Raw genomic sequence first — 15553 nt, forward strand, 5'->3', positions numbered from 1 at the left:
CTCCTAGCATTCTCATTTCAGCAGCTTTTACTTTTTGGATATGTTGTTTCTTGGCTGCCAACGTTCTGATCCATCTAGCATAGTTGGCCTAATAACCAACCTATGGAACTGTCTTCGTAATTTTAATGGCATTCTACAATCACACAACACACCTGAATCACCTCTTCATTTTTCCCAATCTGCTTTTAGTTCTTTGTATTGTATCTTCTTCAATTTCCCCTTTAGATTGCATAATAAATCCAAGGAACCAAAATTTATTAGTGCTATTAATTTCTTGACAATTAAATTTAAACTTTTCTCCGGTAGTCCTACTCCATAATTCTAACTTAGGTACTCCACCTTTAGTTTTATCAATCAAAACAATACCAAGCTTTGTGTTTCTTCAAAAGCTCGTGTTTCTCTCCCACTACACTACCCAAAAATGACGAGTGGGATCAAGGTCTAAGCATTTTTCCTTTCACTGTTGGATGAAATACTTCTCCAGGGCCAGATGTCTTTTTGCATTATCTCAGCTGTAGGCAATGCTGGCCAAGACAGAACAGTAACCAAATTCCAGAATTTCTAGTTCAGTGGCAGTGAAAAGCAATGTAGTCCAGAGATTCAGCATCTTCCTTAAAGTTACATCTGTTAACCAGAGTTATCCCCCATTTCTGAAGATTGTGATCAAGGCCATATTTTGAAGTAATAACATGTCTCCAAAAAAAGCTCCCTCACTTATGAATCTCTATAACCATTTTTTGAGAAGGGCTTTATTGATCAGGGTGGGAGATTTAACCAAGTGTGTTTGAAAACCTCCCCCAAATTTTTCCGGTCTCTTGGCCACTGAGCAAGAAATGGGAAGAGGGACTTGTAGTACATCAGGAGATTAGAGAGAATGCTCTTTGAGGGCGAGTCTTCCATGTTTAGATAGAGTTTTGTTCCCAGCCAGCCAACATTTTTTTAAAACCTTAAAATAATATGCTGCCAGAGCTTTCCACCTTGATTGTTGTTTCTAGCCAACTTTTTTCAAACCTTGAACAATAGTCTCCTAGACCTTTTTCCTTGAACTTTGCACCCCCTAAATAGTTCAAAGAAAAGGTCCCCAGCTTGCAGCCCATGATACCTGTCAATTAAGTGTCCTGAGCCTCATCTTCAATGGGGATAAACTCAGCCTTTCTCGAATTTTAGAGTAAAAACAAGCACTACGAATTAAGGATTTGGGGAGCCTGTGCCCCCAGGATTATAGTGTCATCCACAAAGTGGAGGAATAACACTTCAATTTCCCTTTCTCTGTCTCGTGCACATCCCCCTTGAAAGTCTTGCCCTTGTGACTTCTTGTGGCAACAGACAAACTTCCATTGCAATAATGAAAAGCCTGAGGAGAATCTGGCAGGGGATCTCCTTGCTGCAAACTTCTGGAAGAATGGAAAATCCCCGGGGTTGCAACTAACAAGAATTGAGGACATTGTAGTTATACATTGTTCAATGCGTTGCACTATAAGTTTCAAGAACCCTCAAGGTTTTCAAGGACAGAGAGAAGAAAATCCTAACAAACATGATTGAAGGCTATTTCATCCCAAGTTTTATAACAACTCCTCTTCTAGCTCTGGAACAAGTATCCAAAATATATTAGGGCTGACAAGGGCTGCTCAGCATGCTGGTATTGCTCAGTAACTTTCAGGATCACTTTTTTAAGTCTTGAAGCGAGCACCTAGGTAGAAGTTTTCTACCACTTCCCACCAAGCCAATGGGAAGGAAATCTTTGATGTTAAAACTTAAAAGCAGCTGCCTTTTTTGGGATCAGAACAACAAAGGCAGAGTTCATGTTGCACAAAAATCTGCCCAAGGCGTAAAAATCGTGAAAAACATTTATAATATCAGATTTTAGAGAGTCCCAATTAGCTTGGAAAAAAGTCATGGTGAAACCATCTAGGCTTGGAGCTTTATCCCCACAAGAGTCTTTTCAAGGCATATAGGATTGCATCCTCACTGAAAGGCTCCCTAGCCACAAAGCAATATAATTGTTGACAGTGCCGAAAGTAATGCCCTCAACCTGATATCCTGGAGCACAAGAGTAGGAGTAAAGATTTTTCTTGAATTTGCAGATGCCTTCTTTGATACTCCCACTTCCCACACTCTTCTAAAATTCCCACATTAATTTCCTTACTATGCAAATGTTGAATCTCCTATAAACATTGGTTGTTCAGTGGAAGAACTTGTTGCCGCAGTCCCCACCTTGAACCATAAGCCTTTAGATTATTGCCTATTTGATCATGATGTATTAATTAAGGTTGTTGCTCTCCCTTTATCTCCCCAATTTATGGTGGTTTGGTATCACGTTGTTTTCTATTTTTGTTCTAGTTTCTGTGGGTTAAATCACTCATTTTATACATATTTTTTTGTTAAAATAAAATGATCATATGGATTTATAGTATAATAAAATATCCATAAATTTTCAAAATGAATTAAAGAAATAAGAAAATTATTTAAAAAATATTTGACTATTATTCATAATTGTCATGTGCAACAAGATTATTCTTGTAAAAAAGGATTCTGAAATATAATAATAAGGTAAAATAATCATAATAATTTTTATTTAATTATAAATTTTAAAATTTAGTATTTTAATCATTTTTGGTAATTGTTATTTGATTCAAGGGAAAAATGAACATTTGTTTAATTAAGCTTTGTTTTGCTTAGCCAACAAAAAAAAACAAAAGAAGGTTTTAATTTGTTTTAAGTTTTAGAAATATTAACCAAATAGGTTGTTGGTCTTCAATTTTTAGCTTTTGATCTAATTTTTAGTTTACATATCTAGATTTCACTTTCATAATTTTTTACAACAATACCAAACAGCCCCTTAGGTATTTTGTTTCTTTGATCATAATTATGTTTGCTTCCACATGTTGAATTAGTGCATTCAATCAAATAACGAAAATTGGTTTCAGCAAATGCTCTTTAGGCACATTAAGAATTTTTAGACGATTTGAAGCTGATTAATATGTAAATAAAGTTGGACTTGGGGAATGGCACACTTGACTATAACATAATAACAACACTTCGATAACACCAATTAAAAATTGGAATATATATTACAACTAACAATTCAATGAGAATTTTAAGAGAATGCTTGACTGGTTCAACAATTGTGCAATGCTACCATGACCACATTTAAGAACCATGGACCATCCATTTCCTCATGTATTTCCCATGTCCTTATGTTATCTACCTCTTGTGTTAAATCTCCGGTTTTATATTTTTCTTCAATATACATATTCATATACTCCATATTCATACTAATAGAAGTTTTTATTGATTGAAAAGGAAAATAAGATAGGGTTCCTTTCCTCAGAATCATAAGCTTTAGTATTTTTCATATTTTAAAAAAACATTCAACATTTGATTTTCGAAGGCATTTGTACCAAATCTAAATATTAGGACCCAAAGACTTGGTGGAATAACATGGCTTGTCTTGTTCAAGCAAGTTTATGGGAAATCCACGGATTCAAATTCTGAATTCTCAAATTCTATGACAGATTTAACCTTTTTTTTTTTCTCAAGTGCTAGCATAGAAGGAATTACACCTGTGAGGCTCTGTGCCATTGGGCTACAGCTGCTACGCAACATTTTTGCTTGTGAAAGCACTTCCATAAACTTTTTCATTCATTATTTACAAATGTAAGATACCCTTTATATATACATATAAGACTGAACTGAATTATCACTTTTCAAATAGCCATCGTTCCTACTCTATTGGGATACAAAAGGATGAGATTTCATTTAAGAAGAGAGAAGGTACAATAAGGAGAATGCAAAATCCTTCAAGGAACAATAAGTAAACAATTAAAGAAAAACTGCAATAAGCTGCTAAAGAAACTGAATATGAAGAGTACACTAAAGAAACTGAATATGAAGAGTACATCCCTTTAAAACATCCAGCTGCTAAAGACTAAAACAAAGCCACGTAATGAATCCTATCCTAGAGCAGGGAACACATCGCCTTCTTTCTCATAAAGATGTACACTGATGGGGTTGAGTAATTTTTTAATTGCTAGACTAGACGTGCTAGCATTAATGTGGGATTCTAACATTCCTTCCCAGCATCCTGTTATGGCAGAGTTTGTTGTTACGAATCATGTTGGTTGTTCCTTTAGGTTGTAGCCCTACTGTTCTTAGAGCTATCCCCTTCTAGTTTCTCCATCTAGCCAGCCTGCACACCTCTCTCTCTCTCTCTCTCTCTCTGTATGCACATGTGCACATTCTTTTTATGTATTCATATATTTCTTTTGTTTTTTTCTTTTACTTGAACGTTTCTGCTCTTTGGCCTCATTATGTTGTGTTTTCAATTTTGTATCTGTTTCATTGTTTGAATGCTTTTCTTTTTTCCATGGTTCCTTGGTCACTGTTTACTTGTTTGGGCCAACTGTTGGGCCTTTAATTCCACCAAAAAAGAAGGCAGTTCGCCCAGAAGCCAAATCCAGGTTGGTTCAGTTCCTAGGATAGTATATAGGTAGGTTTTCACTTCCATTTTTGTGGGACCATGTAGGCTTGATTTGGAACTACTTTTTCCTCATAAATAAACCTGACCAAACGTTTTTCATAGATGCATCCACTACATGTCAGTCTACTGAACTTCTGATGGGAACAAGTTCTTTTTTTGTCTTTTTAGTGTCCTTTAAAGCAGCATTGGATAATTGTTGCATTAATAAAACGTTTATTTTAATAATTTTACTATAAGACGTATCTCTTTATGTGCACATTCATTCCTACACGCTTTTGTACTCGGGGATCATTTTAGCATTGGGTATTTATTATTATTTTAATTTTATAATGTTTATTTTATATTTATAATTCCCACCTTGGTAGGGTGTGCAATGGTTCCTTTGATCCATCCTTTTTGGCCTAATGATTTCCTTTTTATTATTAGGTTTCCAGCTGGAGAGATTTTATGAAGGGTGGAAAGAAGGTGAGAAAATATGCTAAATCCCACTGCATCTGATAATTGATCTGCTCGCACATATGTTGTCTCCATAGATGTGAATTAAGAGTGACCTGAAATTATTATCTATGTCTTCAGGGTAAGAAGGGAGAGATTCGACCCCCAAAGCTCAAGACAGAAGACCCCAACAAATCTTATGTTCAAAGGCCTGTGAAACGAGGTTAAATGGGGGATTAGGTTAGTACTTATGATTGCTGAGCAGCTGAATAGGAAGGCTTTGAAAGTTGTATCAAGAGCTCGGTCGTGTGTAAAAAGGATACTGGTATTGTTTGGACATTAGCTTAGTAGCTTGGCTCATTAAGTGAACCAACATCCTCTCAAGGGTATTGGCCTTTGTCGAGATTAATACGATTAAATATGATTATTGTGTAATACTATAATATATTAATCTATTGAGTTTTAGGAGACCTGCATGAAGAGATCGTTTGGGATTTGAGAGCATATTCTGGTTTCACGGATTGGCAGCCTAATATTGTCAGTAGATGGTGAAAAATGAAAAAAAAAATAAATTAATGCCTTTGCTGCACTTTTTCCTTCAGTATAGGGTGCACATGAGGTAGAAGCATATTATTCCCGGCCATCGAAGTTATTTCTGAACCACTTCACTTGCATACTCTAGCTACAATGAAATTTCCTTCAAGGGGGTCGATTTTTCAGAAGCAGAAACACCTGAAAATAATACTTATTTAAAAATGAAATCATAATATAATTTTTAATATAACACTTTATTAATATCTTGACATTAAATGCACAGGATGGCCAGTTCAAAAGATTTTACCATACTTTAATCCACACATATTAGATGACATAATGCAAACTTTTGCACGCACAATTATTTTTAAATCATTCCTACCTAAACGCAACTTTTATTACATTCACTCTTTCATCATATTACTACAAAAATGTCAAAAATGTTTGGTGCACCGCACATCCTAATCTTCAAAAATTGCTAGTGAATAGAGAAATTAGAATCAGTCACTAATATTTTTGCAAATCAAAGCAACTTCTATTACATTCACTCTTTTCATCATATTACTACAAAAATGTCAAAAATGTTTGGTGCATCGCACATCCTAATCTTCAAAAATTGCTAGTGAATAGAGAAATAAGAATCAGTCACTAATATTTTTTGCAAACCAAAGACGCAACTTCTATCACATTCACTCTTTCATCATATTACTACAAAAATGTCAAAAATGTTTTGGTGCACCACACATCCTAATCTTCAAAAATTGCTACTGAATAGAGAAATTAGAATCAGTCACTAATATTTTCTGCAAACCAAAAAACACAACTTCTATTACATTCACTCTTTCGTCATATTACTATAAAAATGTCAAAATTGTTTGGTGCACCGCACATCCTAATCTTCAAAATTTGCTAGTGAAAAGAGACGCTGAAATCAGTCACTAATATTTTCTGCAAACCAAAGACGTAACTTCTATTACATTCACTCTTTCATCATATTACTACAAAAATGTCAAAAAATGTTTGGTGCACCGCACATTCTAATCTTCAAAAATTGCTAGCGAAGAGAGAAATTGGAATCAGTCACTAATATTTTCTGCAAACCAAAGAGGGTGTGGCAACCTCCCAGCTAGGCTTGTTATTGCCATGCTTTCTTGCTTGGGACTACCAAATTGTTACAAATACAAACCATGCCAGATATAGATGCTATGTCAAATATTAGCCTTGAAATTTTGAGAAGCGAACTAGTTTCTGCAGCATAATAAGACAAAATTCTACTGCCATACCCACAATTCATACCCTCTCCCACCTTTCAGGCCCAGCAAAAGAAAAAAAAAAAAAAAAAAGAGGAAAAGAGTTCCTTGCCTTCACACAAAAAAGTTACATTGTACAGGGCAGAAATAAAAATTACAGAAAGCAACACTTCTATGATACATTGCAGCCCACAAAGATTTCAACATTATATGTATGTATATATATATTTTTTTTCCTCACCATCACATATAGAGACCTCATGTCTCCTTAAAAGAAAAATAATAACCTAACAGGAGGAATAAAAAATATATTCAACTAATGAGAAAAATACCCAGCACTACCAACCCGATGGAAGAAACAACCAAACTGTAACTTCTACCTGCCCGTGGCTCAATGTACAAAGGCATCTTTTGGGGTTTCCCGAACTGCCAACTTTTAGCACATCAAATGAAGTCAACTAAACTGCCGCCTGCAACATCCTTTTTGAACTCTCATCTTCACTGCTTCAGGGCCTACTGATTGATTGGCAAAAAACGGAGTGTCCAGGAAGCCTTCACACCACCATCGGGAACAAAGACCACAAGTTTCAGGAAGTCGTGTACATGGCATCATGCTCTATACAGAACAGAAATTCTGGTTGGTGGCATGAGCCAGGAATGAGAACAGACAAAACAATCTCAATGTATGTATTAAATCCAAGCAAGAGAACCCCGATCATTTGCAACTTGAGGGCGGCCTCTAGTTGGTGTTGGTGGTCTGTTAGCATTGAGCTCCTGATTCAGAAAAAAAATAAAGAGGATAAATCCCAGAAAGAGGCGCATACAAGAAACTCATAGAAGTGCAAAAATTTTAAGATGGCAGCAACACCTGCATCCATGTATCTTCTATATGACGTTCTGGTGAAGCTTCTGGTGATGAAATTGCTGGGGGTAATGGATGAATAAGTTTTGGGACGACAACAAGGTCTCTACCCAGAACTAAGATTGCTCCTGCATTATTTGCAGTACCTGTAGAAATGTTCAAAAACCAAACTTTTTAAGCACCAAATCATTCATGTAATGCAACAGCACTGTAGACGGATGCATAGAAAACACACACACCACAGTAATTGGTGGCTGAGAAAAGAGTGATCAAATGCCCCTGTGCAAAACGCTCAAACCCATCCATCACACATTCATGAGCACGAACAATCAATTGGAGATCATTGTTGTTGCAGAACTCCATGACGCGATCAGGCTGCAATAGAGAAAAAAACATTTTTGACAAAGTGATGGTTATTATCCCAAAGAATTCATTGCATGAAAAAAAAAAAAAATAGAAAACAATAATCATGTAAAGATTGTCAGCACAAAAACCATGGTCCCATTATCTTACGAAAATTCATCACCTAAACCTTGAAAGTAAAGACATAATCTGTCCCAAGAAATGTATGAGATAATGCAGGTTAGCAACATGCTAGCAAAAAACAGATGACTGAGGATATTCATGATAGAGAGTGAGAGAGACCAGAAGTAATTGCTTAAAACAGATTATAAGACAAGCTGTCAGTATCTGACAATATATGTGAAACATTTTCTAAAAACAGAATATACTCAAATTGTGGAATTATTCACATTCAACATGCCAGAAAACATGTTAATATATAACTCATCCTTAGAGGAGATTAGAAATTTCTATTTATATTTCATTTTTCAGCTGAAACATCCTCCGCCTACTTAAACAAGGCAGTTAACTATCATACTTTTTAGAAATATATACTTTCAAAACCATAATTTTAAATGCAAGCTATGCAGCAACTAATTGAAACTTAATTAAATGACTGCCACTAGTTAACAATATAAATGTATCTTATGTTACACAACAGCAACAACAAAACAAACCTGAAGTCCCATTAGATGGGGTCATGTTACACACATAACAAAATACAAAATACAAAATACCAGAAATTAAAAAAATGGGTATTCAATTCAATACATGACAATCAGCTAAAGAAATTCTGGAGTGGATAAATAGGAACTCAGGAAATAATTAAATAAGTCACTTGTTAAGAATATAAATGTATTTTATGTTGACAAATGATATAATACAAAATATCAGAGATTCAAAAACGGGTATTCAACTCAATAAATAATTTGATAAAATCAAGGAATTCTGGGAAGGAGAAAGAAGTTGCAGACCAATTGTGTGAAATATGATACCGAAGAAATCGCTTTAACACCCTAGTGAAAGAGGACCAAGAAACAAGAAGAAGAAGTCTTACATCCCACTAGGTGGGGTCGGCTACATTAATTGTTTTCCGCCAATTCACTCGATCATGAACGTTTTCCTCTATTAGATTAAGGGCTATTAAATTCTTCCTCACTACCTCATTCCAAATTATTTTAGCCTAGCCTTACCCCCTTTCATGTCAAACACAATAACTAATACACTTCTCCTTACAAGTGCTCTACTAGGCTTGCACTTCAAATGCCCAAACCATCTAAACCGCCCCTCCCTTATCTTGTTTTCAACTGGTGCTATGCCTAAATTATTACGTATATGTTCATTTCTTACTTTATCTTTTAATGTTAAACCAATCATCCACCTTAACATTCACATCTCAACTTCTTTTATTTTTTTGTACATCTTGTTTCTTAGTTGCGCAGCATTTTGAACCATAAAGCATGACCTTTTAGCCATCTCATAAAATTTTCCTTTTAATTTTAAGGGTATTCTACAATTACACAACACACCTGACACACTCCTCCATTTTACCCAGCCTACTTTAATTATATGTACTACAACTTCTTCAATTTCCCCTTCAGTTTGCATAATGGATCCAAGATATCTAAATCTATTAGTATTATTAATCTCTTAATTACCAAGTTTAATTCTCTCTATTGCTTACTCCTTACATCACTAAAATTACATTTCATACATTCTATATCTTATTCCTACTTATCTTGAACCCTTCAGACTCTAATGTCGCTCTCCAAAGTTCTAGCTTAAATTCCACTCGCTCTTACTATCATCAATCAACACGATATCATCTGCAAACAAACATATACCAAGGGGTCTCATTTTGGATATTCTTAATTAGTTCATCAATTACTAAAGCAAAAAGATAAGGACTCAAAGTAAAACCCTGATGTACACCTACTATGATTGGAAAATCTTTAGATTCACCTCCTACAGTCCTAACGCTAGTCACTACTTTATCATACATATCCTTAATGACCTTCGTATATCTACTACAAACTCCCTTATTTTCTAAGACCCACCAAAGAACTTCTCTAGGTACTCTATCATAAGTTTTCTCTAGGTCAATTTAAACCATATGCAAGTCCCTTTTCTTTTCTCTAAACTCTTTCATTAAACTTCTTAAAAGATAAATACCTTTTTTTGTTGATCTCCCCGGCATAAAACCAAATAGATTTTCATAAATCTTCTTTTCTAATCTTATTCTATGTTCAATTACCTTTTCCCATACTTTCATCATATGCCTCATAATCTTAATTCCAAGATAGTTATTACAGTTTTGAATATCGCCTTTATTTTTGTACAAAGGTACTAATGTACTTTCCCTCCATTCTTCTGGATTTTTCTTGGTTTTTATAATAGGGTTGAATAGATTAGTTAATCAATTAATTCCTTTATCCCCTAAACATGTCCAAACTTCAATTGGTATTTTATTTGGTCCTATAGATTTCCCACTTTTCATTTTTTTAATGTCATCTTAACTTTTAAGGACTAATTTTGCAAACAAATCTTCTATTTTTAGTCTTCTCCTCATTTTTCACTTCCAAGTTCAATCTTTCATTTTGGTTTTCATTAAACAACTTATCAAAGCATTTCTGTCACCTCTCTTTTATGTCTTCTTCTCTAATTAAGAAATTATCATTCTCGTCCTTTATAAATTTTATATCACCTAAATCTTTGCATTTTCTTTCTCTAACACTGGCAAGTTTATAAATGTATTTTTCTTCTTTTGTATCTAGTTTAGTATATAAAGCATCATAAGCTCTATATTTAGCTTCACTAATAGTTTTCTTTTTTTTTTTGGCATTTTTTTCTTGTTTCTTCATGTTTTTCAAGATTTTCTATATTTCTACAATTTCTTCATATTTTATACTAATTTTTTTTTTGTCTTGACAGCTTTCCGGACGTCTTGATTCCATCACCAACTTTCTTTACTACCCAAGTATCTTCCTTTGAATTCACTTAAAACCTCTTTTGCTATCCTCATGATAGAATTTGTCATTTTATTCCAAACAATATTTGCATCAAGTTTATCCCCTACTGTCCAATCACACTCTTTGATCATTTTATCTTTAGATTTTACTATATTATCTCCCTTCTACCTAATACTAAGACTCTATGTTGTATAGTCAAACTTCCACCTAAAACAACTTTACAATCCTTACAAGATAGACGATCCCCATTCTTAATTAAGAAGAAATCTAGTTGACATTTATTATGCACACTCTTGAAGGTTATTAAGTGTTCTTCTCTTTTTATAAAACAAGTAATCAATATAACCAAATCGTAAGACATGGAAAAATCTAAGCTTGTATCATTGGCCTCATTTTTATCTCCAGATCCGTGGCTTCCATGTATTCTCTCATATCCTTTCCAATGTGATCATTCAAATCAGCTCCTATGAATGTCCTTTCAGACATTGGTATCCTTTGTAAAATACTATTCATATCTTCTCAAAATTGTCTTTCAATATTTTCTACTAGTACTATTAGAGCAGCGTACACACTAATGACGTTCACTATCTCCAAGCTTAAAGGTATCCTAATTTTAATGATCTTATTCCCCTATTATTTTAACATCTACTAAATTATCTTTTAGGTATTTGTCTACAATAATACCCATCTCGTTTTTATGTTTCTCTTTACTAGTGTACCAAAGTTTAAATCTTGATTTTTCAATTTCTTGAGTTTTTTTCTCCTACCCATTTCGTCTCTTGAAGGCAAATTAAGTTAATTTTTCTCCTAAACATTATTTTCACTATTTCCGTACTTTTCCTCATAATAATCCCTATATTCCAAGTTGATAAACTAATCTTAGTTTCTTGTGCTAACTTATTTATCCTCTCTCTTTTATACTCACCCGGTCTATTGAAGAATTCATGATAATAAAATCTAACAAAATTTTATGTTGATTGTAAGCTACCTAACACAACCCTACTCCTTTATCCGGGCTTGGGACTAGCAATGTACAAAAAATTTGTGTTATACAAGCAAAGTACACATTTGCTCTTTCTTTTTCTTTTTCTTTTTTTTTTCTTTTTTTTTTTTTTTTCATGTAGACAAAAGTTTGAATCACACCCTACAACTAGTAGAAACCCCACACAACATTTTTAATACAAATGCATTAAAAAAATTTAAAACATACAATTTTGAGTGTGAATAAACCTAGACTACAATTAAAAAATCATGCAATAGTACTTTTTAAAAAATTTAGTATATTCCAAAACATGCAAATTAAAATCACAAAAAACACAAAAATGCATATATTAAGTCTCACCGGTGATTGAAACTAAAAAGGAAATGACAACCGCTTGAAAAATACTAAAATATATACCTTTTGCCGCAGGAAATTTTGATGCTACTAACAAAAATCTATCAAAGAATATTTAAGCAATGAGGGACTGCAAAATTCTTCAATCTAAATTCAAGATTCAAAATCCAAGAATATTGAAGAAACAAGATTTCTCAACCCATAAAATCTTTATTGCTTCTTCATGATTTTAGGGCTGTAGAAACAAGAATCCTTGAATTTGTTTGGGTCTTTGGGAGAAAAGAAAGGAAAACAAAGGGATGAAAGGAAGTTCAACGAGGGACCTGTTTGGTTGGTGAGAAAACAAAACCAAAAAGGAAAGAGTATCAAGAACCATTCTCCAAACTCCCTATCTTGCGCCAGTCCTTCTAAAGCCAGTCATTGCTAAGATTGTCACATTTTAAGACTCTCTCCATTAGGAAGAGCACTATAAATGTGTGTTGTTGTGGACAAGAGTGAAGCCAGGATTACAAATGAACCAATAATGTCCGCACAGTTTTTATTTTTAATTAACAATAACATTTATATGGTTACTATTTGAGGAAGGGGAAGCAACAGAATCTACCAGCTATATTCAGCCCCACCGTGGATGGAAAACCACCAATGATAAATACAAGAACAAATAGGATGGTTGGGGGAAGCAATTCATTGGAAACATGTGAGTCAAACACAATGAAATATGCATGGCAATGCACTTCACCCATGGTTGAGGATACTAGCCTTCAGTATACAAGCTCATCAACTAAGCCCAGTTTTTTGCACCCTGGAACCTTTTTTATGAGAATGGATTAGATCAGTTAAGTCTCAGTTTGGACATAGAATTGCTTATGCTTATGAACTGAACTAGTCCTACATACAACTAATGTGAAGTTCTTTTTATTTTATTTTTTGATAGAAAAAAGCTAATGTAGACTTAAATATTACATAATGAGTAAAACTTAAACTCATGCTATCTCACCAAAGCCGGTAAACCTGAAGGCAAAGAAAAAAAGATTTCCTTCAGCTAAATTTTAATTCTAAGGAAAAATTCTACGGCCTTTCGTAAATATTCGTATCATTTTCTTTTGGGGCGCCGCCCCGCGCGCCGGGGGGGGGGGGTGTACATTACCCGAAGACGAAATGTCAATTATATAACATCTATGTTGGGAGAGGGAGAAGGAAGAGTGCATCTGGCAGCAACAACAGTTGCAGTCTGCCACCAGCAACAGTTGGCAACAGTGGGTGGTGGCAGTTGGCGGAGGTCAACTACTGGTGGCTGCTGATGAGGGAAAACGGAGAAGGTGGAACATGACTAAAGGGAGAGGAGGAAGGGACATTTGTATTGTATCCAAATTCACAAAAATAAATAATAAATAAATAAATAAATAATACACACACATACATATATAGAATCATAAAACAGGGTATTTTAGGATAAAATCTTAAAAATATTTTTGCAAACATGACTAATCAAATACAGATGATTGTATCTGAAAAGTTAACCAAATAGGACCCCAAATTCTCTACCAGCCAGGCAATGTATTTTCCATTCAAACAGAGCACAGTTGTGATGCATGCAACCCTTCCCCGTTCTTTTCTATTTCTTTTGGGGCATTAATTTAAATTTAACTCTCTGATTTTTCTTAGCATTTTCTGAATTCTCACAAGCAAATTCACACGCCACTGCTATTTCTAATAAGTATTCAAAATTTCCATGATGTTATAATGCATCCAACAGATATGTCAGTTTTTCCATTCAGTACCCTCCATCACATTCCTTATTATGAAAAGAAGATTTCCACTAGTAATCACATGGATATTTATTTGTGAAACATAAAGATGGCATATGCATGGATGAAAAAAATGATTGACAAATATAGCACAAGATCAAACAAAAAAATACTAACCCCAAAAGTAACCAACCCCGGTCCCCTAGCATTTGGTCGCAGTCCCTCCACACTATCATTTTCTGTTGGATCAGACCTGTAAATAGAAGATGACACACAGAACTTGCTGAAAAAATCAATGAGATACAATAACCTCATTAAAAGCACCAAACTTGAATGGTTTAGTTTGCATAGACATGCACTAACCACAATAAATCCATAAGAACAATTGAGCCTGCTTCCATTGTAATAGGGCGCTGAATATTCTCAATCTGTTCCACATGATTTATTGACCGACCAATACCACCATGCATACAAATGATTTTCTTTTCAATTAGAGCTGCAAGGGGAAGCCAATTGAACAATCGATTTATCCGATGCCACGCCCAGATTCCATCTCTCTCGCCCTGTCCATCATGCCATGAAGTTGGTAGCTGCAACAAGAAGCTAAAAACATAACAAAACACAAGATCCTTTTGTGCATACAAAAATCATACCATGCGCTCAATGCATTCGATCCGAAATCCAAAGAGAGCATTAATATCTGCAGCTTCATGGTTCCCACGAATTAAATGCACATTGTTGGGATATTCAACCTATAAAAAGAAAATGCTCATATCACCAGACCTCAATACATAAAAATGGAATTACGCATACAAGCCATAAATGATATAGGCAAAACCTCAAGGCCAAGTCAAACCTTCAATGCAAGGAGAAGAGTTATAGTTTCCAGACTGTGCTGTCCACGGTCAACATAATCTCCTAAGAAGAGATAATCGATATATCTGATAGTCATTCATGCAAAATTAGCATATCATATAAAAGGAGAAAATTGCATGCAACATAGTAAACATGAACTGTCTGCAGAATTGCAGATACTCATCATCATGAAAGAGTGATTGTGAAACCTGGATCAATGGTAATACAGTAGAAAAAATGAGATCCAAAATAAAAATACATAAGCAAATAGATATGCATGTTGTCAACTAGTAAAAGGTATCATCTCAAGCTAGTTCACTACTGGATTGCTACAGTCATGAACAAGCTTCCATGCATGCTCCAAAATGTGATTTTACAGAAAAATTATAGCTCTTTGTAATCTAAATCCACTTTGAAAGGACATTGGAGAAAAAGAGTTTAAAAAAAGAAAATACATTGCATGATGTAAAGGAGTGCAAAATAACTGACAAAAAAATCAACTTGAAAAGAAAATTCACATAAAATCAAGAATACTTAGCAAAGATGAATAATTCCACACAAAATAATTTCCAGAGAGGATTGGTCAGACATTAACCCGAATTAAAGCCCAAAAAGTTAGCAAAGAATATAAATTAAGAAAGCTTGATTTAGACCTCAATATTATTGCAGATGACAAGATAAGCCTCCAAAGAAACTCAACCAGTATTTTCTCTGTTGTAATGTAAAATTAAGAAATTCTGGT

The 15553-nt window shown here is 34.4% G+C and overlaps 2 protein-coding genes across 2 annotated transcripts in view; one reads left to right on the forward strand and one right to left on the reverse strand.

Annotated features, from left to right (window-relative positions):
* Positions 1 to 5391, forward strand: part of LOC131148972 (J domain-containing protein spf31) — a 33637-nt gene extending 28246 nt beyond the window's left edge. The window contains exons 8-9 of the mRNA XM_058098964.1: positions 4907 to 4945; positions 5057 to 5391. Of these exons, the coding sequence (XP_057954947.1) occupies positions 4907 to 4945; positions 5057 to 5143 (126 nt within the window). The 3' untranslated portion in view covers positions 5144 to 5391. The remainder of the gene's footprint in view (positions 1 to 4906; positions 4946 to 5056) is intronic.
* Positions 5392 to 6790: 1399 nt separating this feature from the next.
* The window catches only part of LOC131148977 (serine/threonine-protein phosphatase BSL3), a 41536-nt gene continuing 32773 nt past the window's right edge, over positions 6791 to 15553 (reverse strand). Inside the window, exons 15-21 of the mRNA XM_058098973.1 lie at positions 14813 to 14897; positions 14610 to 14708; positions 14320 to 14519; positions 14134 to 14209; positions 7801 to 7936; positions 7568 to 7707; positions 6791 to 7473 (exon numbers count right to left, since the gene is read on the reverse strand). Of these exons, the coding sequence (XP_057954956.1) occupies positions 7390 to 7473; positions 7568 to 7707; positions 7801 to 7936; positions 14134 to 14209; positions 14320 to 14519; positions 14610 to 14708; positions 14813 to 14897 (820 nt within the window). The 3' untranslated portion in view covers positions 6791 to 7389. The remainder of the gene's footprint in view (positions 7474 to 7567; positions 7708 to 7800; positions 7937 to 14133; positions 14210 to 14319; positions 14520 to 14609; positions 14709 to 14812; positions 14898 to 15553) is intronic.

This window comes from Malania oleifera, chromosome 2 (assembly GCF_029873635.1).
Source record: "Malania oleifera isolate guangnan ecotype guangnan chromosome 2, ASM2987363v1, whole genome shotgun sequence".
NCBI lineage: Eukaryota > Viridiplantae > Streptophyta > Magnoliopsida > Santalales > Ximeniaceae > Malania > Malania oleifera.